The sequence below is a fragment of the Ovis canadensis genome, chromosome 2 (genome assembly GCF_042477335.2).
Source record: "Ovis canadensis isolate MfBH-ARS-UI-01 breed Bighorn chromosome 2, ARS-UI_OviCan_v2, whole genome shotgun sequence".
NCBI classification, from domain to species: domain Eukaryota; kingdom Metazoa; phylum Chordata; class Mammalia; order Artiodactyla; family Bovidae; genus Ovis; species Ovis canadensis.
This window is the reverse complement of record NC_091246.1, coordinates 254,480,523-254,505,661: the sequence shown is the minus strand read 5'-3', so window position 1 is coordinate 254,505,661 and position 25,139 is coordinate 254,480,523. Positions and strand designations below refer to the sequence as shown.

At 58.3% G+C, this 25,139-nt stretch overlaps 1 protein-coding gene across 3 annotated transcripts; it reads right to left on the bottom strand.

Moving 5' to 3' along the window:
- Window positions 1-325: 325 nt before the first annotated feature.
- RCC2 (regulator of chromosome condensation 2) lies at window positions 326-24,002 on the bottom strand. 3 transcript variants are annotated; one of them, XR_011254145.1, is made up of 14 exons: window positions 23,761-24,002; window positions 22,449-22,734; window positions 17,588-17,681; window positions 14,520-14,663; window positions 11,658-11,789; window positions 11,196-11,284; window positions 9,779-9,893; window positions 7,828-7,994; window positions 5,929-6,109; window positions 5,544-5,649; window positions 4,586-4,658; window positions 3,122-3,199; window positions 1,260-2,496; window positions 326-990 (listed from the first exon to the last, which is right to left on the bottom strand). XR_011254145.1 is itself a non-coding variant. In XM_069575154.1 (13 exons), exons 2-13 carry the CDS (start codon window positions 22,725-22,727, stop codon window positions 2,392-2,394), a joined length of 1,563 nt encoding a protein of 520 aa, XP_069431255.1. In that variant the 5' UTR covers window positions 22,728-22,734; window positions 23,761-24,002; the 3' UTR covers window positions 326-2,391. The 3 variants fall into 3 exon arrangements, 2 of the variants coding, with proteins under 2 accessions (XP_069431255.1, XP_069431256.1); XM_069575154.1 differs by having other exon boundaries at window positions 326-2,496; XM_069575155.1 differs by having other exon boundaries at window positions 326-2,496; window positions 23,871-23,980.
- Window positions 24,003-25,139: the final 1,137 nt, after the last annotated feature.

Genomic DNA, 25,139 nt, shown 5'->3' with positions numbered 1-25,139 from the left:
GGACAGCTCGCCACACTGCCAGGTGGGGATCAGCAGGGCTCCCTATGAAGGGCGGGGGAGGTGGGCGGGGCGAGGACGCTTTCCCTGCCTCAATCTTAGCCAGCTGAGTTGGGCCAATGGGGCTCTGAAGCCTCCCTGAGGGTCGCAAGCCTCCAGGGACAGCAGGGGGCTTCACCCACCTCCCCACCCACACAGGGCTAAAACCTACACGCTGAAGCCCAGGGCTCTGGGGGGCCCGGAGTTGGGGCTGCGGAGAGGCACGCTGGGAAGCACTTCTGTGTCCTTCCCCCCTTGTTCCACTAAGAGAGAAATGCAGGAGCCGAAACAGAGCAAACGACGACGCCGTTTATTTAAAATGTTTACTCCAAGAAATATATATATAAAAAAGGACAATTAGAGCACTAAACCAGGCACCTTCAACCACCACCTCCCCCTGGGCTCTCCCCTCACGCCCAGGCTCCTCGTCCAGCCTCCTTCCAGAGCTGGGAGACGGGTCTGGGGCCACAGCCACACCCCGGGCCGAGCTGTCTCCCAGTTCCCTGTTCTAAAGGGTTTTCCCGGTTAGAAGTTCATTTTACAATTCTGAGCTCCAAGCAGTGACTGGGAGAGAAGAGGGCAGCCTCACGTGGAGGGGACATCCCTTTCCTGCTCCAGCCCCCGGCGTGGGCCAGGACCTGGGTGGGCGCACAGCCCCAGGGAGCCGCACACGGTCCAGGAGCGTGGGCGCCAGGCCCGCTTCAGGAAGAGCTCTGTTGGGGGAAACCAAGGGGCTCTACGCGGGGAAGCTTGAGTCAGAGATGGTGGTTAGAGGGTGATTTGGACAAATCAGGTTAGTTTAGCAGAAGCTCTGGAGTTGCAGAAGCTTCTCCCCTGGACTATAAACACAGACAGCAGAGACGAGCGTGAAGTCAGACTAAACCTTAGCACAGATGCAGGCTGGCCTCCTGCCGCGAGGCCTCGGGGCTGGCCAGGACAGGCGCTGCCACATCCCTGTGGAGGAGGGAGCCGCCGTCAGGAGAGGCAGGGCAGGAGGGGCGAGGAGAGGAAAACCAACGGCTAGTCATTTTTGGCATTTTAACATCGAGACAAAAACGGTAACAAAAGCGAAGCAAGAATAATAATAAAAAAGAGAAATACTGACCTTTCCCTCCCGCCCAGCCTCACACTGCACCTCTCCCCCGTCTCCCCACAAGCACCACTGACCCACACGGCTATTGTAAAGCACCCAAACCAGTCCAGACCCTCTAGAGACCACGGACCTGGCCAGGGCCTCCGCCTCTCTCGGGTCCGAGCAAGAGGGGTTCCGGGAAAGGCACCTCGTAACTCAGGCAGCGCCAGGGACATGCTGGTGCGCAGGGCACTTGCGGGGAGCCGGTCGCAGCCTCTGCGCTGACTCGGGGAAGGGGACTTCTTCCACCGTCCCATCTATTTGGTAGCACAGCCAAGCAAATGTGGCTAGAGAGTTGGGTTTGTGGAACAAGAACCCAGGCCTCAGAAACAGACTGGGCTGTTGCAGCAGGATCCAGCCAGGGGCTCGGGATAAAAACAGAAACACGCAGGCGATGAAGGCCGGGACAGAGAGGACGAGCCTCCTGCGCAGGGACTCCAGACACACCGTCCTGCTGGCCGGCCTCCGACAGCAGGTGCTGGCGAGGCGGCCCCAACTCACGGGAGCCTTCGAACCGCATCTGGAACCACGTCCGTCCACCCCCAAGTCCCCACTGGTTCCGTGATCGCCTGGTTTCCATTTGGACTTGACAGCTAAAGTAGATATGAATGGCTAAACACAGCTCCACGAGCCCCCACCGGGGCAACGGCAGGTTCTATTAACGTCACAGCCAGAAGGCAACGGGGCTTACAGGCAGCCAGGGGGAGGGGCAGAGCGCACGCGGCCGGTCAAAAGGAAAAGCGAGAAGGCGGCAGGCCGGGTGCTGCTGAGCACGCGGGGACCAGCGGGAACGGTACTGCTGCTCCCACGAGTGATGTGTTTTTCGAGCACATAGAGACCTGTCCCAGGCGGCACCCGCCGGGCTCACAATGCTCACCACAATGGAAAGGGGTGTTTTTGAGAAGTGTACGGGGCGGGGGATGGGGAACCTAAAAAAAAAGCCTAGATTGCTCAAAGTTTCTGCCTCTTTCGTAGGAATGGTAAGTCAACTATGAGCAAATATTTTAATTAAACATCAAGGAGGGGGAAAAAAAATACCCACTTTGGAAAGCACAGAGAAAAGGTAGTTGGCGTTGAATCACTTATAAAACGGAGCCTCAGGGAGTCTGACAGAAGCGCACCTTCGGTCAACTTTCGCTTCTGAAGCGCCTCGCTGACTTCCCGTCCCAGTGGAGAGGCCGTGACAGCTGCCGCGAGAGGTGTGGAGCGGGGGCTCCGGGGCGTCAAAGGGTCCGCGGGTTGTACTCTGGCAGTTTCCTGATCTTCTCCTTCTCCGCCTCACTTTCGTCTCTTGCAATCACCAAGGAGTGTGAGTAACCCATGGCCACCTAGGGGACACGGGCACCGGGTGGGCAAGGGCGCATCAGCCAGGCACTGAGTTTGGGGCTGACAAGCCCAAGGCTGACCGTGGGACGCTGGGAAGCTAGGCTGGCCAGGGGTCAGCACAGAGGTCGAAGCGGAAGCGCCCTGGAAAGCTCAAAAAGGCCCTGACTGAGGACCCCCAGTGTCGGTGAGCCCGCCGCCAACCATCTGGGGCCCCAGCAGGCCTGGACAGCAATGGCCGGCAGGAGCCAGCGGCTCCCTCTGCCTCTCTGAGCCACAGCCCTGCCTCGTGGGAAGGGCAAGCACCCCGCGCCTCAGCAACAAGGGCTGGCGCCCGAAGGGCCAGTTGCAGGGGCCTCACCCCACCACCTGCCCCACAGCCTCAGGGGAAGGCGAGACGCAGACAGGAGCAGGCCCCGCACCGGAGCACACTGGCTGCGGCTGGGCCGTGGCTGGCGGCCCTCAGGGTGCGTGCGGCTCGCCTCCGTGCTGGCCTGGCCACCCACCAGAAAGCCCCGGAGTGGGGCACAGGGAGGCGGCAGTCGAGACCAGGCAGCGTGCAGAGGGCAAAGGCAGACGAGTGCGGCCCAGCCCACCTCCTCTCCCTGCTCCCCAGGGCTCCCCACTCACTTGCTCCGTAAAGATGCCGTCGAGCGTCTTCACCTCCTGAGCTGCCGTGGAAGACTTTGGCTTGTGGTCCCCGTAGCCCTGGTGAGGTGAATAGGGATGCTCACGAACACCAGCTGGAAAGCCGGCACCAGGGCAGCCTGCCTGGGCCTCCCACGGACCCAGGGCCTCTGTGGCTGAGCCCCGCCATCTCAGACCCGAGGCCAGGCCTGGGCAGCAACAGGCACCCCCAGGCGCCAGCAGGTGCCCTGTCCTAACCCTGGGACCAAGGTGCTAAAAACGTGAGCTGAAGGGTTTCTGCTGCCTTCTGGGGAGAGTCCCCAGGCAGATGGCAGCACGGCGAACAGGGGAAAGGCGGCCTCAGCCCTCAGGGCCCCAGGCCACGTGTGCTGGCTGTCCCCGTCCCCACCTGTGTCCACAATCAGCAGGGACTCCAGGACACGGCACGGAGGCACAGCCCAGCCTGGGGATAGGGGTGCAGGGGCGCACAGCACGTGCTACGGTGTGAAGGCCTTCCAGCCCAGCTCAAACAAGGGCCCCCACGGGGGCCAGCTTCCTCTGCTGCCAGCCAAGGGCCTCACGGGCTCCGCAACTCTGAGAGGGGGACCCAAAGTCCACCTTGTTCTCTCCAAGCCTCCAAATCAACACTCAGAGTCTGTTTCTGACAGATGCTAGGGACATCTTCTCTCAGAACGGCCCGTAAAGACGGCCAGGTTCTCATCTCTTTCAAGGTTCCACTGCACAGCCCCGAGGAAAAGGCATGTTCAGAGCCACCAGCCCTTGAGACGGCACAGGGGTCGAGAAGCACCCCAGCACCCCACACCCATGACAAGGGACAGGAAACAGGCCTCGTTCCCAGAAGGAAACACTAGAGCCAGTCTGACGACCAAACCGCAACGAGAACGGGCGGGCATCAGGGTGAGCCCCAGCCCAGCTGTTCTTGATGAAGACATTGAAAGTTAAGAACTCACCACACCCAGAAGCTTTGGGTGAGAAGGCCAAGTGTGTGGGGAAGGTTAATCAGTCCAGTAACTGAGATTAAAAGCAGAACACAGACAAACTTATTGGGAAAAATGAGAGAACAATGTCCCCAAATGACCTCGGAGGCTGGAAACCAGGAAGACCGGATACATGGTCATTGCTGGCCCCACGGTTTAGGAGGGCACGCTGATCCTGTAGCTTGAAACCCTCCTGGGGAGAGCGAAGAGCAACCACCCTCCCTCCTGTCGCGTCATCCCACAATTACCGTTTACACAGCGTGAGGGGAAACAGAACCTGGAACTTCCCAGTTTCCACTAACAATGTGGCCAGAGAGGACTTTCAAAAAACCGCCTCATCTTTGAAAGCTGAAGCGACGCTGCAGGGCTGTGTGCACCAAGAACACAGACGCGCACGCGCGCACTCCTCCTTTCTGCGTGACTCAGGAGCCCAAGCAGGGCTCTGCCCACCCGGCAGGGACCAGCTTACCAGCTCCCCGAAGGTCGGTGAGGGGCCCCAGCTGATCGTGCTCTCGTCCGCAGCCACGATGATGCTGCTCTTCCTGCAAATGGGCAGCAGCTGTCAGCCAGGCGTCCAGCAGTCCAGCCCTGCACCCCACCACCCAGCAACCCCAGGCACTTTCGTGGGCTCCCTGCAAGGCGCGAACCTACCAGCATAAAACCAAGCTGGCCCCACTAAGCCTCCATCTGCGACAGCACAGCATGGGGCCAGGAGCGCCTCCTGAAGCCCACTGTGCGGAGCAGACGAGACAGGAGAGGCCCTCTGCGCCCGGAAACACGGGCCCCCATCTCCCCAGCCCGTGCCCACCCTCGGCTCTCGGGCCCTTGGGGCAGGCGGTCCCTTTAAGAGGAACAAACACAGTGGGAAAAGGAAGAGACACCAAACCAGGACGAAGAGCTCCCTCCAAAGGGGTGGAGCCTGCCGGACAGGAACCTGGGCGGGGCCACAGGCTTCAGATCAGAGCCACAGGAACCCAAGCACTACAGAGCCACCTCCCCCAAACCCAGCAGGTAACGGACATCACCAAACTCCTCCCCGAGAAGTTCTACATAGCTCAACAAGTACCCTCAAAATAAAAAGACCACCACTGACTTAAAGTCACTTTCTCATTCCCACTCTATCACGGTAACTTAATATGTCCCAACTAAACAGGGTTGTGAGCCTGCAACGTGGGTAGAGCACACCATCTTTGAAGAGTGAAACCCTCAGTGACTTTCTGCAGCAGCAGGAAATGCAGCCACCTGTCCAAGGACCTCCCAACGCCCCCTGCTCTGAGCAGAGTCCCTCCCCTCCAGACTCTGGAATTCGGGGCACCTGACACCCCAATGAAGAGTGGAGCCCTCGAGGGACAGGGCACCATCTAGGCGTGTCCACCACGCCCAGGGCAGGGGCAGACGTCCCGCTTACGGGAGACACTGTCACGTACCCACAAGCTAGGCTCCGGATTCTCCAGCCACAGAGGTCCTGCACGGCCTTCGGGTACATGGTGGACTCCCGGGACGTGTTGGTGGCCCCCCAGAAAAACAGACCACCTGGGAAAGAGAAACACGCCCCCACTGTCACCGTCTCTCAGGGGCTGAATGACTCCTCATCTCAGCAGCATCCAAGGAGAGGAGGGGAGGAAGGGGACCTGCGAGGCCTGAGGGGCAACAGAGAGTTCTGGCCAGGGCCTGGGCGGTTGATGAAATCAGGTCCCTGGTCTCCACCACGGCAGAGGCCACGGGCCTCCCCAGTGGAGCACGCAGCCAGGCAGGAAAACTGGGACTCTGGGCGCCTTCCTCGCAAGGCCCAGACAAGGAATGGTCACTGACCTACTTCACTGACAGCGAAGGAGCAGGTGTAGCCGGCGTAGATCTGGGACGCCCCGCGCCCCGGGAAGTCGAACAGCTTCACCAGGCGGGGGACCATCTCGTCCTTCTGCTCGGCGTGGCCCAGCCGGCCGTAGCCGCCGAAGCCCCAGGAGAAGACCCGCTTCTGGGAGTCCAGGACCAGCTGGAGGGAGAGAGCACTGCGCTGGGGCGGGACGCGCAGGGGGCTGCTGCTCTGCGAGTCTGCGGCCGCAGCTGAGGGCAAAGGGCAGGCACACCGAGGCGACCTCTGCCTGCCGCGGACGGGGGAGGGGCCTGCAGCAGGTGCAGCACAGCCAGGATGCCTGCTGCTTCCCCGGCCATTCCTAAGACATGGCTGTTCGGGTTTTAAGTCTTCCCCTTTCCCCCATTACAGCGATGTCTCTAGGGCAGGCCACTGCACTCCACTTCCTCTTTCAGCCCTGACTCAACTGCAGACAGAGTCCGGAGGAAGAGCCCTGCCCACCTCGCATTCTCCTTCACACAGCTGACCTCCACTTGGTCACAGGCGCAGCGCACGTGGTGACAAGTCAACAATTTAAACCCGTCTTTATATCCACCCCGGTGTTCACGGTAGCATTCTTTACAACAGGCAAGACATGGAAGTTGAATGGATAAACAAGGAAGATGAACGGATAAACCAGGTGTTTATGTAGCAGCCTGGAAGGGAGGGGAGTTTAGGGGAGAATGCACCGGAAATGAACCTAACACTGTTAATCGGCTACACTCCAGTGTGAGTTTAAACAAGTTAAAAAAGAGTCTTTTTAATTAAAATACCAATTCCTCTTCTGAAAAAAAAAAGAGGGGGATACATACACAATGAACTACTACTCAGCCATCAAAATAACGTCATCTGCAGCTACATGGAGGGACCTGGAGATGATCATTCGAAGTGAAATGAAGTCATAAAAAGAAAGACCACAGGGCATCACTTATCCAGAATACAACAAAATTGAACTTGTTTATGAAACAGAAAGACTCACAGAGCAAGAAAACCAACTCACGGTGACCAAAGGGGAAGTGGGGACGGTGGGGGCAGGGGAATAAATTCCAAGCCTGGGATTGGCAGACACACAACAAGGAGACGACAGAAAAGGCCGCACTGTAGCACAGGGGCCAGCAGCCACTGTCCTGTAGCAAACCGTAATGGAAAAGAATGTGGAAAAGGGCCCAAGGACACAGATAACCGAATCCCGCTGCTGCAAAGCATAAACAGGCACAACGTGATAGGCCAACTATACTTCAATTAAAAAACCCATCTTCCTCTCTCCAGTCTCCTTGATGTCTGGTGTTTGAATCGTGTAAATGTAGAACCTATAAACATGATTTGAGGTCAGAGGCCTGAGTGAGTAAGATCTATTTCTCCTGACTACACTGTATGAGAGAAGCAGCCGTTGGACCAGAAGGGACCGAAGTTGCCCAGTCCTGAGGTCACACTGCCAGTTGCCCGTGAACAGACTAGCCCGTCTCTGAACTCTCGGCAGGACAAGGGAGATGAGACCCGAGTCTCAGGCAGAATAGCCACAGGAAGGCAACTGAGGTAGAAAAACACGCATGCAGAAGTTCATCGCCTTGATCTAAATCGACCTTTAAGGAAACACCCTCAGTGACTGAATCCATTCAACGCCCTAAGATACCATCAACCTGGAAAGACATGACACAAAAGATAGAAAACTCTTCCTGTATGACCCCAACCCAAAGTCTGCTCACTCAGCCCCGTCTGTGAACGCCATGCGGAAGCTGGCAGGTGAAAATGACGCCCCCAGACATCTGACGGTGTGAAGCCCTCCAGGCGGCCAGGGGCTGTTTTCTGCTTTGCAAAGCCCAGGGTCTCCACTGAGGTGAGAAACACTGAAGCCTTACCGTGTGGTTAGCGCCACAGGCCACGTCCCGCACCACCACATTCGGGACAGGCAAGATCTGGCCGTCTTTTGTCTTCTCGATGAAGATGGCTACGCGCCGGGGCACTAGCTCGCAGTCATACTCTATCCGCTGCGCCCGGGCAATAAACTTGCCGTCCGAGTTGTGACCTGCAGTGACCAGAGGTAGCCGTCAGTCAGCAGGGACCAGGGCGCAGGGCACCTGTCCAGTCTAGCCGGGCCTCACGGGGACTTTGGTCGGCCAAGGTAGCATCCTCCTATCTGAGGCATATCCAGGGTATGGAATTGATATTGTGGGTTGAAAGCAGTTACTTTAAAAAATGAACAGAAATCAGAATAAGAAACACCCAAGGGCACGATCCCTAACAGGGAGTTTTGTAAAACCCCTGCGTCTGCGCGGCTAAGGCTGGGCTGGGGCCAGACACGCGGGAGGCTCTCATACCCATAGGCTGAACTGCTCCGTGCCCACGTCGGGGCCTCCGAGGGCCCTCCACGGGCCAGAAAGGCCAACCCGTCCCAGCGACCCAACATACTACAGCGGCTGTCGGAACCAGGCGCGCTGCTGTCTCTGCTGCGCTGACCCGGAAACTGTCGCGGGGGCGCGTGCACAGCTCACAGCTCAAGCTCTAATTCCCCGAGACCACCCTGGGTGCAGACAACGGGACCGAGGGCGGGTTCTCCAACAAGCTGCGGAGTTAAGACTAACGGGCTCCACAGACACAGCCGAGGCCAGTCCCCCGGAGCCCGTTTCGGCGAGCCTAACAAGCCCGGGCGTCTAGGCATCCCGCCGCAGCGGGGACGGGCGCCCGGGAGTTGCTCACTCAACATCAGCCGCGTCGCCGTCGCCAAGGGCGCCGCATGTCCCGGACAGAGCACCTACCCGCCGGTCGCCTGAAGAGGCAGGAAGAGCGGGCTGCCCCCGCGGCGTTTCCGGAAGCAGGCCGGGGCTCACTTCCGGCGCCCCGTGGCGTTTCCGGAGGCAGGCCGGGGCTCACTTCCGGCGCCCCGCGGCGTTTCCGGAAGCAGGCCGGGGCTCACTTCCGGCGCTTCGCCGGCCGGCGCCGGCGCCCACGCCACGGAGACGGTTTCTCCGGCAGGCTCTGGCAACTCCCTGGCAACCAAGAGGCGTGTGCACGGGGCTGTTCCTGCTCACTCACTTCTGACTAAGGTATATTTAGTCTCACAAAGGCGCTGTTCCCTGCGTCTATTTATACCGCCTCCCAGCCCCGCGCCCGAATGCCGCGGAGCCCGGCCGGGCGCCGAGGAGCCCGCGCGCCAGCGGCCACGTGGCCAGCAGGGGGCGCCCGCGCCGCGCCGCCAGGGGCTGGGAGACGCGGGGAGGGAAAACGGAGACCTTGGAAAAGCAGGACTCTTCCAAAAGGAGTCCCTCCACTCACTGCCGGTTCCTTCTGAGTCTGACTTTTCTACTCAGTGAAATGTAAGTCAGTTTCACCCGTTCTGTTTAGGGCTGAAAATCCGGAAGGGGATCCTGCTTTCAAATGATTTTGGCTCTTCCGTATGCCTGAAACAGTGGCCAGGCCAGGGTGTTCAAAACCACCTTACTCTTGTATAATTTCCTCACTTTTGATAAAGGCCAGTCTTTAAACACGAAAGTGAATGAACATAGGTTTGATTAAAAATTGGTAAAGAAAAAAAACCTTGAAATCATTTTATATAAAAATGAATTCCCAAATGAGAAAAAAACCCTTTGACAGACTCACGCCCTGACTTTCATTAAGGCAAGTCCCTGTCGGACTCCACAGCCCCGTGAGTTACGACATGCTGGTCACAAATGGGACATCCAGTTAATGGATCAAGGCCATTATCTGCGATCAATTACCCACATTTCTAGCACGTGTGTGCAGCCCCACACTGACTGCTGGTTTTAAACATACAGTTATATCACAGAGCTTTTTAAAAATGGGCTTGCGTACCCAGCTGACCGTATTCAGGGCACCCGAAGGAATAGAGGTTCCCTTTGCAGTCCATTATCATACTGAATTCCGCCCCACAGGCCATTTTGGTAATTGGCTGGCCGTTGTACATTATCTGAAAAGAAAAGACAGCAGACTTTCAGACATTTTTTTTTTTAAAGATTGATAAAGTCTCCACAGGTTGGTGTGAAACAATTACTAGGCTACTAAGGATTTCTAATGGACTCAACAATGCTGAAGGCAAAGGCTTTGCACATATGTAAAGAACCACCGCCCAGTACAGAATCAGTTCCAGATACGCAAATCATGTCCCTGGGTCTCTCTAACTCTCAAAACGGGGGGCCTCACACATTCTAGTGCCCAGTGAACACTGAATTCAACTGACTGGGGCTGTGGGCAAGAGGGTCCAAGGAAACAAACCAGAATCCCATTCAGCCCCCACATTTCCCTCTCGTCACTACCTCGGATGTCGGGCGACTTTAAAAGGAAAAGCTTTCATAAGCATTCCTGCTAACCAGTAAAATGAACTGGTTTATGTTCTTTTACTACTTTAAGAGCTGCTGGCTAATTAGCCTTAATTGAAGGTGTGAATAGAAAATATAATGGTCTGAAATTAGGAGGTAGAAGACAGCAAAGGCCCTGAGTAATTTAACATGGGGTTTGGACACAAATCTGAGAAAGCGCTTAAGATTCTCTATTGCAAACTAATCAGCCTGGGGAAGCCAGACTGGAGAAGCCGGGGGGCGAGCAGTGTCAGCACTGCAGGAAATCAGGGGAAAAGGCAATGAGACTGGGAGGGGTCGCTGAGCCTCGGGCTCTGACCCGGCCTGGCTCACTCTGAAACAGTCTCATCCCACTGCAGAGCAAATGGCTGACAAAACAACATTTCAAAAATCCTCCAAACGACAGGTGTATTTGTCCAAGGTCTCTTTTTCAGACTACGACGTCAGAGTCCCTCCCCTAAAAGACACTCACGAGCCTCCTGCTGCCTTATGGCAGAAGTTCAATATTTAGGTATAAATCCCAGCCCCCAGCTGACTCCAGAGTTTTTCAGGAACAAGAGATGACCTAACCTATTTGTGTGCTGAGCACCTGGCAAGTCACTCGTTACGAGGTCAAAACTCAAAAAGTATTTTCAGACAAAGACAAATCACATCCATGGAACAATTCTCACTGCAGAACAGAACAGGCTTCACACAGGCCTCTGGAACAGATTATTTCCAGTCGGAATAAAAACCTGTTTCTAGGACGTTCTTCAACTGTGGCTGTCTGTTAAACCTGATCCACTCAAAGCATTGAGACCCTGCTTTTAGAAAGGAGCCAGCAACTCAAACGAGGGGGAGAGATGCCTGACCCCCCAGAAAACCCAGCCCCGAAACAGAGAGGAGCAGAGGCCCCAAGGGGGCGCGGGCCGCACCTGCGCGGGGCTGGGCACCGCGTCGGTCTGGTTGCCGAGGCCCAGTTGCCCCATCTTGTTCTCTCCAAAGGCAAACACAGAGCCCGTTTCTGGAAGGAGAAAACGACATCGTTAGCAAAGGGAAAACAACGCTGAGGACCCTGAACGAGACTCAGAATCAAAGGCTGGAAAATCAGAAAAACAGCTCCTTTGCCAGGAAGAACGCAAGTGAGGCAATTTTCCACAAGGGGGTAGGGTGGACACCTCAGAGCAGAGCCACTGCCCGGCACTAGACCCCCCCCCCCCCATAACTTTGGCCACTGACACCCGTGGGTGTGGCTCACGATGCCTTGAGAAGCTGCCCACCAGGCTCCCTGGGCATCTTTATGATTGTGACCATGAGTCACGGGGGCAGCTCCACCCCCAACCCAGCTGGATTATTTGGCCTCTGACCCCATTTGGAGGGAAGTGGCCCTTCCTTACCCGTCAAGGCCAAGGTGTGGTTCCTCCCACACGCCGCAGACACAATCACCTCGTGGCTGAGCCCCTCGATGAGTCTGGGGGCTTCAACTCTCTTGGTGTCGCCGTGGCCCAGCTGCCCCTTCTCATTTCGCCCTGTGGGTCAGGAGCAGGGCAGGTACAGCGGGAAGGAGGGACAGGGCGGCCAGGGCAGCCACAGGGCGAGTCGGGGTCTCCCAAGAGGCGCCCCCCAAACCCGCAGCTGAGAGGCGGGCAACAGCAAGCCCGGCGCTGCAGGCGATGCCAGCCTTTCAAGGCCGCCGGGGAGAGTTGGGGGGCCAGGTAAGATGTGCAGAGCCGTCCCTAGAGTCCCTTTTGCGGGCAGCCGCCAGCCACCACCTCACCTGCTCTGACCCTCTTTTCTGGGGCAGGGCTGGGACCCATCCTGGCATTTTCGTCAGCTCTGTCCTCCAGGGAAATGGTACAAAGCAGGTTCAGCCAGGACGTCACACACGAGCGGACGAGCTCATGGAAACTCACAGCTCTCACTTCTCCCCGTTCCTGCCAGACGCCAATCCCCTCATCCGCTCCACTCTGAGGTATTTTAAGACAGTAACACCTGCCTCGCAGGAGTCTGACTCCCGCAGTGCTCTGGGCGTCTACCATAGACCTTGCACTTCTCTCCAACCCTACCTCCTGCCGGTCAGCCTTCACAGGACCCTTAGCCATGTGAACCCCAGCGATGGCCCAAGGCCAGAACACAGAGCTCTGAACACAGGCTCTCCCTGGACACGGGCCCCCTCCACCTCTGGGCTGTGCTGGCATGGAATCGGGGCAGGAAGGCTCCAGGAGGCTGAGCCCTGCCCGGCCCCCTGCACTGCACAGCCCCCCAGGGCTTCCCAGGTGGCACAGTGGTAAAGAACCCGCCTGCTAATTCAGGAGATACAGGATTGAACCCTGGGTCGGGAAGATTCCCTGGAGGAGGGCATAGCAACCCACTCCAGTATTCCTGCCTTTAAAATCCCATGGACAGAAGAACCTGGCGGGCTGCAGTCCCTGGGGTCACAGTCACCCATGACTGAGCATGACACCCACACCCACCCCCTAACAGAGCCTTTTAGCTCCAAGCAAACATGGAGGGCTGGGTGGGCCAGAAGGCTGGCCTGCCCTTCATCTTACCTAAGCTTTCAACTCAGGTCACAGTAGTTTCAAATCTAAACCGCTCGGTGGGCCTCTCCCAGGTCTAAGAACCACACTTGTAAATAAACATTTTGGGAGATTTTATGGGACCAGAAAGCCAGGCAATTTGGAAACCATGGGAGGTTTCCATATCCTTCCCCAACAATGAACTTTGACCTTGCAGTCATGAAAGGGGACGAGGAAAGCCACAATGGTGAGCCCCAGCTGGCCTGGACAGGGCTCAGGAAGAGGTGACTGGTTGCCATTACAAGAGGAAAACCATCCTCAGGCTCTGATTACAGTGCTCCAGGGGGATAGAGGGACACCAGCGTCAAGTGGAAACTGCCCAAGTTCACTGTGAAAGGCAAGAACAAGCTGGGGCACGATTCCTCTGCAAACATGAGGGGCCCAGGTGGCTGGCACATGCAGACCCCGTGAGTTCCGGGCCCCTGCACTAATGCTCCCGGGCCTCACCGTGGACTCGGGACACCCCCTGTAGCTCGTCCCCCCGGCCCTGCCTTGCCCCACAGTGACGAGTCTGCTCATCGGACACATCTTGGTTCTGGGGCACAGCTTTTTCAATCGTTCTCTGCCCACAGGTTCAAGAGAGGGGACGTTTTCAGAAACACATGAGTGAAATTCAGCAGAAAGATGAGAAATAAAGACACCTGAAGTTGGGGACCCCGACGCAGGAGGCTGCATCCAGCGTTGGGGACCGTGAGCAGGAGGAACGTTCTGGGGGAGAGACAGAGCTTGGTGCCCACCAGGAGAAAGTGAAAAGCGTGGCAGTGCCATTGTGTCACCAAGAAACTCCAAAGTTTAAATTTGGGCCAGACACACTGCTTAGCTTTTTTTCAACAGAATCACAAAATTAGCAGAGTGCAGGGAAGACAACAGATGTTAATGTATTTGGACTTTGGTACAGCCGCTCATGAAATTGCAAAAAATGGTTCAAACAGCCCAAAATAAAAATGCAGTCATATGGACGCAAAGCTAGCCAAAGGGCCAGAAACAAAGGGTGAGGATCAATGCCAACACCCCCCGCGGAAAGAAGAGTCTCGGAGCCAGCAGAGGGCGTGGACGAGACAGAGCCTCAGCCAGAGCCTGCACGAAGGATCTGCAAGAGGAATCGGGCTCTTGGCACAGAAGCCCGCTGCAGGGGACCCTGAAATGGGAGGGAGGCGCAGAGACAGGGACAGCTCCCCCGCACCCAGGCCAGGGAGTCCAGGAGCAGGGCAAGCAGATGACTTCTGGAGAGTTAACTGGGCAAACGGAGTAAGAAACTGCGGAACAGCCGGGCAGAGACTTGGGCTGGTGTCACCGCGTGGCGGATGTGAAAGCTGGTGGCATTTAAAGTGGCAGGAACAGAGGTCTACGTCATACTGTGCTGGGTGCTGGGGGGGACCGCAAGCCTAAAATAAGATAGGATTCAGTTCTAGGCCCCTCGATCTCAGACAGCGGCAGGTTCAGTCGGAATGTTCGGGAGAGGGCTGCTTAAAGAGGATGCCGAGAAAGCGGGGGCGAACCGCTCGAAACCAGGCAGGAGGGCAGAGACCAGCGGCGTGCCCTGGGGGCAGGCTGGCTGGGCGTGGCGAAGAGAGGACACACAGGAGCGGGGGCAGCTGAGGGTCCCCCACCCCGAGGACGGAGGCCGCCAGCCCCCCGGCGCGCCCCGCTCCGTGGGTTACCGCGACCCCGGGTACTTACCCCAGCTCCACAGCTTCCCTTCCGTGGTGATGAGGAGGCTGTGGGCGGCGCACGACCCCGAAACCACCGTCCGCACCCGGACCCCCGACAGGCACCCATACCTGTGGGGCCCCCACAGGTTCTGGCCAAGGTTGCGGTAAGCAGCTGTGGGGAGGAAGGGCCGCGCGTCAGACCCCCCCGAGGGCAACGGCCGGGGAGAGCCGCCCGGGGGCTCCGGGGCGGCCGCGGGGACGCTGCTGCGGACGGCAGGCAAGCGCCCTGCTCCCGCAGCCCCGGGCTGGGGCCGGCCCAGCAGCTGCCCCGCGGCCCCGGGCCCTCCCGGGGGCTGGGGAGGCCTCGCCCGCGCCGCCCCGCTTCCCGCCCAGCCTTCCCCACGTGCTGCTCCAGGCGAGGCCCCCTTCACAGCCCCACTTCGCCTTATTAATGGACAGGGTGTGGCCAACCTCTGGCCTAACTCTCTCAACTGGAGGTTCTCAGAAAAACGAGCTCGTTTCTAGGCCTGTGGTGACTTTCATGAAATGCTGCTGCTGCTAAGTCGCTTCAGTCGTGTCCAACTCGGTGCGACCCCACAGACAGCAGGCCACCAGGCTCCCCCGTCCCTGGGATTCTCCAAGCAATCACACTGGAGTGGGTTGCCATTTCCTTCTCCAATGCATGAAAATGAAAAGTGAAAGTGAAGTTGCTCAGTCCTGTCCAACTCTTAGCGACCCCATGGACTGCAGCCCACCAGACTCCTCCGCCCATGGGATTTTCCAGACAAGAGCACTGGAGTGGGTTGCCATTGCCTTCATCATGAAATACCAGCTGCTGCCAAACCAACTGTGTCAGACTGGCAGGGATGCAGGAGCTGACTGAAAGGTCAACTTCGCCATCAAGCACCTGGCTCCAGCGGGACGTCTGTTTACCCGCCCAGTTAGTCCCCACGCTGAGGCGCCCCGCCAGCAGAGGGCGCAGGCGCAGCCTCTCAGAATCACATGGGGCCCGGGGCGCGCACAGTCCATGGACAGAGGGGCGGGGCAGGCTGCAGTGCATGGGGCTGCAGGGAGTCGGACACGGCTGCAGCCACCTTTCGCTTTCAGCGCCTGCGGCGCGTGTGTGCTCAGTCTGGCTCTGTGGCCCTGTAGGCTGCAGCCCACCAGGCTCCTATCCGTGGGACTTTGTGGTAAAGAAATACGGCAGTGGGTCACCGTTTCCTTCTCCAGGGGAGTTACACAGGGTGTCCCACAGAAGTGGGAAGTTCCCCAGCACGACTCAGGACCCCCTGGGCTTCTCCGCCTGAAAACACTGCCCCACTACTGCAGGGTGAGAGAAGACCCAGCAACTGGCTGGGCAAAAGCAAGTCAGAAACCACGGCCTTCAGGCCTGTGCTGAGGGCTGCGCGCCCTGTCTGTGGGCAGCACACAGGGCCAGGAGGCACCATGGCTGACCCAACGGCCCTAAATGGACCCCTCATGGTCGATAGACGGTCTGATTTGCCAGAGCATCTTCCCTGGCTGAGCTCCACAGATGTCAGAGGCCAAGATGTCATCAGTTTGTGAGAGGTGAGTGGCAGGAATTCTCAGGGCCTCCCAAGTAAGCTTGAGGGGAAGCCTAGTTAAATGAAAGGCACTGCAGCAGTCCAGGCAAGTGGGCCAGGCTGGAGCTCACTAAAGCCCGGGGCCCAGGCCGAGTCAGGGGGAGCACGCCATCACTGTGCAGTCTCGAGAGAGGAGGAAGCAGCTGCCTGTGTGAGGCCCAGCGATGTGCACCTAAGGGCAGATGGGCTCCGGAGGGAAGGTCGCTTTGCAGAGGTGGGCAAGCTGGGGCAGGCGGGACCCTCCTCCCCTTGAGGTCTGACACAGGTGGGACCCTAACTCTCCCCCGCTTCATGTCCATCGGCAAGGTCACGGCAGCCAAAAGGCACGGAAAGACTAAACAGATTTTCCGTTTCATTCGGAGGGAGAAACGTTTGGGAAGCAAAGGTAGGCCTCGGAGAACACAAGAAGGCACTCTTAAGAGAGAGGCCGAGCAGGGCACTAGTCCTTCGACCAGACGCTGCCCTGCTCCGCCAAGGGCTCCCCTCTGGAATCTACTTCCTGCTCAGGGTCCCGAGCGTCTCTAGTTGCAAACACGGCCTCTCATTTAAAGAGCAGCTTCAATAAACAATGCAACTCCTGCACAGGAGCTGGCAGGGGGACTGATGCTATCGCACCCCGGGAAAGGTGCCCGGTGCCACCAGCCACCAGGCAGCTTGGGCCCAGACAGCTGGGTCCTGAAGGCTGGGTGCTGGCCCCAACAGGAAAGTGGCTCAAGCCCATTTCTAACTCAGCTGGACCCTGAGCCACCAAAGCCCCTGCCTGCTGTTTTCATGGACTGAGATGATCTCCAATGCCTGCCCAGAGGCCCCAGGGAGTGTCAGTGTGCAAATATTTGTTCACCGGGCAATGCTGGAAAGTACTTTGGGAATCTTTCCAAGTGAAATCAAGGAGCCATAAGAGGTGGCAAAGTGCCAGCCTCACTCCTCTTGGATGGGCTGGTATTCCCCCCAAGGAAAGACACCGCCTTTCAGAAACCATCTGGGGACCAAGATACTTCTCGGGACCTCTCCACTCTCCCAACTCCAAACTGTTCCTTGTTCTGTCAAAACCGTTCCTGCAGCCATTTGGCAGTTTGCAAAGAAACATGAACTCCTCTGAAATGTCTATCAAATCTGACATTTGACACGTGACCCATGTTGAGGACGCTTTGACATTCCACAGCACCAGCCTCTCCATTTTAATGAAACTAAGTGACATGGAAAGAAAAATGGGGAAAAAGTATCAATGCTTATTTGAGGGTAATATTTATATTTTTATCTCAACAGAATTACCAAAATCAGAGTTGTGCCCAAGTGAGAGTTCTGCTGAAGACGTGGGTTCAAACCCAGTCCCATCACTGTGTCGCCCTGGGCAAATCACACGGCCTCTCTGAGCGCCTCTGTAAACAGTACCTACCTGGCGGGTGGCCACCAGAATCACGCTGGACACACGCACACGGGAAACACTCGATCAGTGATAGTATCTTCTAGTTTTAGACATCATTTCTCATACCTTGTTGTTTAGGCACTTCTTTTCGACCAATCAAGTCCCAGTTGGTTGCCCCAAAAATCAAAAGCTGCCCTTTGCACTTAGACCCTTCAAGTTTCTACAGAGAGAGAGAGAGGGGGGGAAAATTAGCTTGCAGTGCTGCTCTGACCTCCCGCACCTGTCCAACGGCAGCATGAAACACGGCGATAGTAATAGTGCGGCATTAACGCCTGCCCCAGAGGCCTGCGCAGTGGACGGGGGCCCTGGCACAGTCGTCGCTTTCCAAGTGGAAACTGGTGAGCTCCCAGCAGCTCATCAGTCAAGCCCAGGCTCAGCGTTATCCTTCGACTTCTCTGTAAGATATCTTTGGCTAAATACTGCGAAGCAGCCAAATGACGCTCGCCCTCTCGGCTCTGCAGACTGCCACACAGGTGTCTGCAAGAGGCCTGCCGCGCTATGCAGGGAGCATGCTAGGGCCATGGCCCTGGGGCCAAGGCGGCACCTTCCCGACACCAGCACAGCGAGCCCCACGTGGCCCTGGAGCCCTGGGGCCCGGGCGCCTTCCCCATCCTCCCTGGGCGCTCCTGGCTGCAGCAGCTCCCCGGGCCCAGGGCTCCGCTGCAGGGAGGAAGGGCGGGCGGGGCGGGCCTGTCCTCACTCCTGGCCCAGAGCTGGGGGCTGCGGGCCAGCACACCTCCGTCCTGAGGGCCAGGCGCCCACTGTCGCAGGAGCATGTGCCGCTTCAAGAGGCTACTGTCCAGTTCCAGGTGGGATCCGCGCTGAGACCGGCTCGGTACCCTCGTTAAGACCCACGTCTGCCAGAATCACTTCGGAGCCTCCACTCGGCCCCCTGCAGGCCAGGTGAGCAGTTACTCCCTGTCCTGCTCTCACCCTCCACACCGTCACCGTCCCAGGGCGTTAAAGGCAAAGAAGGGGTTTTCCTTCAGTGTAGAGAAGTGTTCTTGGAAGGCTCTGAGAAGAAACAAACCAAACAGCTGCAAATCCAGTCATCTAACCCTACACGCTGACTGCCCTGGCGAGGCGTCCTGGCAGCCCAGCGTGTGTGGGCTGAGGGGGGGGGCCATGGATTCCACTTGGGGAGATCTGTGACCTAAACCTGACGTCACAGGCACCCCCCCGCCCCAATCCCATCGTGCTCACTGGCCTGGCCGCGCGCAGGGGCTGGAGGCAGGTGGTCCGACTGCCTGTGTACAAAGGGCCGCGAGGCAGCCAGGGCTGCGGAGCCACTTTGCCACATTTCAGTTATTCAGAGAGTGGCCTTAACCAGGGTAGTCTGCCCTGCAGCACCCAGACTCCGATTACTTGAACGGGAGCCAAGTTTCCCCTGGTTATCTCCCCTTCTCTGTTTAACTGGCAGGCCTGACTGGAACGTTCTACAGGTCTACTGCAGGAGAGCAACAGCATCGGGGACTGTCAAATCCCCGTGGGTGGAGCAGCCCTGGGTCTCTGCCTACATTACCAACTTGCTCTCCACCATTTCTCAGGTACGTGTGGAGGGCCAGCAGAGACTCAGGAGGAACCTAAGCACCACAGAATGAGCTATCAGGCCAGAACAGTGGAGAGAAGAGACCGGAATTGACCATGACCCCACAGGTGGGCAGAGACCGGTAAACCGCTCCAAACCACGGTGCGCTCAGCACACTAACGGGTCACCAGTGCTGGCAGCCGTTGTAGCACCTGCAGTCCGCCAGAACTAGCTGCTATCACCCTGGGCAGAAGCGTCTCCTGTGACCTGGAGATGCCAGCACCTGCATGAGCGGTCACTGAGCCAGCTGAGCATTTACACAACCCCCCAAGCCTTCGGGGAACCCAAGGTACTCTGTGAGAATCCTTGGTGAACTGGTCAGCTGTGTCTCCTCCCGTGACAGTGTTCCTGGAAGGAGGGTGAGTGGTACCTCGTCTGGGTTTTTAATGCCATGGGCCTCATTCCTTCACATGAAATGTTGTACTATCTACCTAACTCTTTGCTGTAGGCTGCCTATCCTTATTTCTCTATTAATTCCATTCTTCCCTCCACCTGATATGAAATAAAAAATACAAGGACTGGAACTCCTCTAACATCCCTTAAAGATCACAGTCCCGGCCCCTCTCGGCCACACAGCTGAACCTGCACACGCACGGGAGACCCCAGACGTGGGAGGGCTCCATGCAGGGCACCCCAGGGACGGCTGCCAGGGCTGTGAGCCCCAGAGGGTCCCGGCCTTCACCGCGGGGCCGAGCCTGGTTTTTAGACGCCATCAGCAGCCATGCTGCCAGTGCCTACAGATGACGTGGTACAAAAGCTGGGAGAACAGTCTCCCACCAGGATGGGTGGAGTTTTGCGGGCCGCGGAAGAACGGCCACGGCAGACACACGTACTGAACTTCTTCAAGCAACAAAGTGGGGTTTCTGGTCCAACGCGATGTTTACTGCCCTAGTGCAAGAAGCATGCTTACAAGACTGAGAGTCAGCTGTGAACATACAACCCTTTAGAAAGCTGCCGCTCCCGGCAGAGGGAAGACCATTCAGAGAAAGGCCAGCAACAATTCCCTAGTGGGCTATCAACTAAGACAGGCTCCAAGCTCAGCTCTCAGCTGCATTTATCGGGTCCTTTCAGATGAGGCAGAGTTGTCTCAGGGTCCACAAAACCAGAGCAACCCAACACTGGAAGAACTACAAAGGCCTGGACAGCCTGCGACACTCAGCTGTCTCCCAGGAGTCAGCCAAGGCTGCTCCCTTGACCTACAGGGCTGTGAAGTTCACAGGGAATTCAGGCTGCACCAACACTGCAGGACTGGAGAAGGCGCATCTGACACCACCCCACAGAGACCCGAGGCCCTTGGAGAGAGCATTTTCTGAGACTGAAATCCTACGGATGTTTTATGCACACAGCTTCTCCTCAAGGCGACTCTGCCGCTCAACCATACAAGTATTGGGGGCTTATCTTTCACAAACCCAACATCTGCAGCTTTGTTAACTGAAGGCAGCATGGCTTCAGACAACTCCTGGCAGCTGCCCTCATGCAAACCTCTTTCCAAAAGCCCTGGAAGGCAGCGAGGCTTGCGAAAATCTCAGTAAAAAGCCTTTCTGAAACGAGCTGAGGACAGTCGCTGGCCTGCAGAAGCAGACAGGATTCCCAGGACTGCTTCCCAGGTGCTTGCCCTGGAGTCGAGGAACACACCCAAGAGAGGGGCAGTGCCCACGTAGGGCAAGGCACTGGGAATGCAATGGGGCAGCCTGGCCCTGGCCTTGGACCAGCTGATGCTAAAAGGAACTTAAAGGCTGAGCTATGAAGCACTGAGGAGTATCCCTCATCGGACCCTCAGTCTCTTGCCTGCCCTGAGCTGAGGACTGGGTGCTGGCCAGCTCACTGCACACACTCTCCCCATGACTGCCTCCTGGGGTCAGTCTCAGCAGCAGGGTAAGAATCCCCTACTTCACGATAACTGAACTCACTGCTCTGAAACGCCCACTGTTTCCACTGGAAGCGCTGGTGAAGACAGGGCAGCAGCTGGCCCTTCGGCTCCGCTCCCTCTGGCCTGGAGGGAAAACGTCCAGAGCCCCACATAGAGGGTCATGCTTGTCCCCGTGCTCCTTTTCTCAACATGCTGCCCTGGGCTGGTCTCCAAGCCCAGGTGACACATTTCACCACCCTCCTCCACCATCCGACACACTGACCCTTCCGATGGGATGGCGCTTACAGAGCATCTCTAACAATCTGCAGAGGTGTTCAGGACGACATCAGGAGGGAAACCCTGAGCCCCGTGGAAATCTAGCTCCACGTGACCTTGGGCCGGGCCGTCAGACTCTGTGCCCCAATTTCCTCACCTATAACGTGGACCCAGAAGGGCCCGGTTGTTAACCATCTAAATACTGCCTGAGCTTCCCTGGGGAAGAGCATGCTGGTTGGAACTGAGAAAAGGATCTCTCCAGACCGTGACTATACCCCAGGTGCAAATTGACACTATTTGGAGTTATCTGAGCATCTGCTGAAAGCGCTGGCCCTCTCCCTAAACACATGTCCCCCTGACACCAGATTAAGATCTCTGGCTCTGCAAGGTTTTGCAGGCATATGGACTGGTCACAACCTTAACTAAGATTGGAAGATTCAACTCTAACGAGCAAATTAAAGCCTATTCAGGCCACGGGAGGTGTGGGAGAAACCTGTGCAGAGCCCACACGGAGCGCCCGGGCCCTCCGACCACAAACGGTGAACAAAGCTCAGACACCTCTGGGGGTGGGCGGGGGGGGGGGGGCCGTTCCCGACTTCGGGGAGGGGGAGGGCTCTCCGGAGCATGCGCCCTCGCGCCGGGCCCCGGAGCCCGCCTCCCCCGCCGGCCCGGCGGCGCGAGACCGCGCGGAGCCGCACGGGGCATGCGCCGAGGCCACCAGGCCCCGCCCCCCCGGAGCGCCGGAGCCGAGGCGGCGGGAACCTCAAAGCCCCGGCGAGGATCGCCGCGCCCCGGGCGCGCCGACGGGACACCCCCCGCAGCACCCGGGCTGCGCGGCGGCCGCGGGGGCCCGGGGACGGCCGAGGGCGCGCGCCTCCGCGCCCCGCGCGCGCCTGCGGCCGGAGACAACTCGCAGAAGTCCCCTTGCCGGCGCGCCGGGGAGGCGGAGGGCGTCCGCGGGCGCGGCGCCGGGGGCGGGGCCCTGACCCCCGCGGGCGGGCTCCGGCCGCCCCGCCCCCGCGGGCCCGGGGCGCGCGCCCCAACGGCCAGCGGCCGCGCGGTCGGGTAGGCCCCGGCCCGCGCCCTTTTGTTGCGCGGCGGCGGCGGCGATGATTCAGCCCGCGGCCTGCGCCGGCCCCGCCGCCCCCGGCCGGGACGCGCGGTGACGCGCCGCGGCCCTCGCCCGCCGCCCCCCGGCTCGGCCCCGCACTCACGACGCGCTCCTTGGTATGCTCGGGCTCGGTGATGACCGCCGCCGCGCCGCCGGCCTTGTTCGCCGCGGGGCGCGCCGCGCGCTTTCCCCCGCCGGGGGCCCCGTCGAGCTCCAGGCCGTCCTCGTCGCCGCTGCTGCCCCCGCCGCTGCTGCTGCTGCAGCGCTCCGGCCGCTCGCGCTTCCTGCCGGCCGGGCCGCCGCGCTTCCTGGGCCCCGCACGGGCCGTGCCGTTGCCCGAGCTCGGCTCCTCCCAGGCCGCCGCCGCCTTCTTCCTGGGCATGGTCGCGCTGGAGGAGACACGGGGCAGCGGCGCACAATGGACGGGTTATAAACCGCGCGGGGGGAGGGGAGCCAGCCGAGCCCGCGGCCTCCACTTCCTCCCCTGCCCGCCCCGAAGTGGCGGCCACGGGGCGGGCGGAGAGGGGGCGAGCCCGGAGGAAATCGCGCCGCCTCCGGGGAATCCCGCACGGGAGCCCAGGTCCCCGACTGCAATCCGCTCAAGGAAAGAACAAATAAATGGGAGGCCCCCAAGGCCCATCCTCAAGTTAGCTTTGCCCACATCGCGTCCTAATTGCAGCACGGTGCCCAGAAAAGTAATGGGAGAGAAAAAGGGAATCTCTGGTCCACCAGGTTTCCATTACGGAAGGCCTCGGGGCACTTCAGAGGTCCCCCTTCGGCACCTGGGGGGTGAAGGAGCTTACCCCTCCCCGGCTGCCCCACCTGCTGCTTTTGTCTCCGCGCCCCCCTCCCCAAGTCCACTCAAATGCACTTCTCTTAACCGCCCGCCTGAATCCCCAGTTCTGCTCCAGCCAGCGGGTTCCGACCTCGGGCCCTAAGAAGCAGAATCCCCCCCGGGGGGGGGGGCTGTCCCCCGCGGAGAAGTGAGGGGCGGCGCGAATAAAGCTGGCCCCCAGCCCCAAACACCTGCTCGCAGACACGAAAAACAAGAACTTTAATGGAGCTCTCCCGTCTCTCAGCCCCTCCCGAGCGTGCGGCTCGGCCGGTCCCGCGACCCCGGCTGCCGAGTGGCCGGCTCCGCCGCTACCTTCCCCAGCGTCCCCGCGCCTCAGCCCGGTCTGCCCTTTTTTTTTTTTTTTATTGATTTTGAACAATGGGATCTCTGTCTGTCTCCGATTAAACCACGTGGATCCGCCTTCCTTCCCCTTTTTATTCATTCAATTCCCCCATCCCCCTTCCCCATTTTTTTTTTTACCATTTCTCCTCTTTTAAAAAAAAGAGGAGAAAAAAAAGCAAAAACAAACTTTCCCAGACCCCGCAAACTGATCGCTGTCGATTGCATTTTCAGCCCCTACCTGCTCAGAGTGATGAGAAACCGGAGAGAAAAAGGAAGAGGAGAGGCTAAAAGACGAACCGAAGGGCTTTTTTTTCTCCCCGGCCCAGACGAGGGCTCCAGCCCACTCACCAGATACACTTAAAATGTAAATACGAGCTTCCAGAACAAATGCTACAACACAAAACAGAAACACATGTGCGGCCGGGCGGCAAGCGAGCGCGGCAGGGCTGGCGGCGCGGGGCCCGGGGCGCGCGCGCCCCCTGCCGGCCGGCGGACCCGGCGGCCTGGCCCTCGCCGCGGTCCCGGGGCCGCGCGGCCCACCAGAGCCTGCACCCGGCGCCCCGCCGCCCCGCCGCTCCCCCGTCCTGCGCGTTTTGTGGGCGGCGCCACGTGCCCCGCGCATCAGACATTACTTTGGGGGTTAGGCGAGCGTTGGACTGTTTTTCCCGGGCACGTCTAGACAGGTCACCTGAGGACACTCGCTGGAGAATAGTTACTTTTCTTATGAATCCGCCGACAAGGGACGTGCCCTAATTGACTGATTGGAATGAAAGATGAATACAATTTGAATAATTTTCTCCAGCGCCGAGAGAAGTTGTATATTTTACTTGCCTAAGAATGTGCCCCTCTTATGTAGCAAGATGCTGTTAACATAGTCGAGTTACATACCTATATGTTTCCTGTATTAGCGAATTAAAGAGTAATAAATTTGGAGGCCAAGGAGGCACTGGAGTTCCTGATGGAAAATCTTCAGGTAGAGACCAATACTTACTGAGGCCCCCGTACATGCAAGACACGCAGCGCTAGCTGCAAAGGGTGAGAACTCGGTCTCTGCCCTAGCGGAATGCACAGGGTAACGGGAAAGATTTAACAGGTGCTTGCAAGTATGTGACGTGGTTCAAGACATGCTATCCCCAATTATGCCACCTTGGGTGTTGAATAAACTGAAGAAAAGATTTTGAGAAGACAGCAGAAATCAGAAGGTCATGTTGACCTTCTTCCCCAAACCCAATCCTAAAACCCTCAGGTGAGAGATGCCCTTCACATTCCAGGACGACAGGAACATCCTTATCTCTGAAGACAAAGGGAAACTCGGAAGAATCCTGATAAAGGAGACTTGCTAAATTGCCCCCAGTGTACTACACTTAACCTCAGGCTGGCCCACCTCTCCGGTCCCTCTGGACTGTCCGCTCTTCGTCACACCAAGCAGAAAAGTACACAGCGCAGTTTCTTTGGGACTTCACTTCCTTATGAAGTCTCCCGTGACACCTAAAACTTAGGTGAAAATAAGTCTGTAGGCTTTTTTCCTGTTGATCTGTCTTTGTCAGCAAAACTTTCAAACCCAGCCAGGGACCAGGTGGAAGAAAGCTCTTTTCTCCCCTCCATAAGCACCGCAAA

Coding starts and splice junctions, on each gene's coding strand:
- RCC2 (XM_069575154.1), bottom strand. CDS start 22,727: ATGCCCAGGAAGAAGGCGGCGGCGGCCTGGGAGGAGCCGAGCTCGGGC. Junction 17,682..22,448: donor AGCATACCAAGGAGCGCGTC/GTGAGTGCGGGG, acceptor CTCTCTCTGTAG/AAACTTGAAGGGTCTAAGTG. Junction 11,285..11,657: donor CCACACCTTGGCCTTGACGG/GTAAGGAAGGGC, acceptor TTCTCCTTCCAG/AAACGGGCTCTGTGTTTGCC.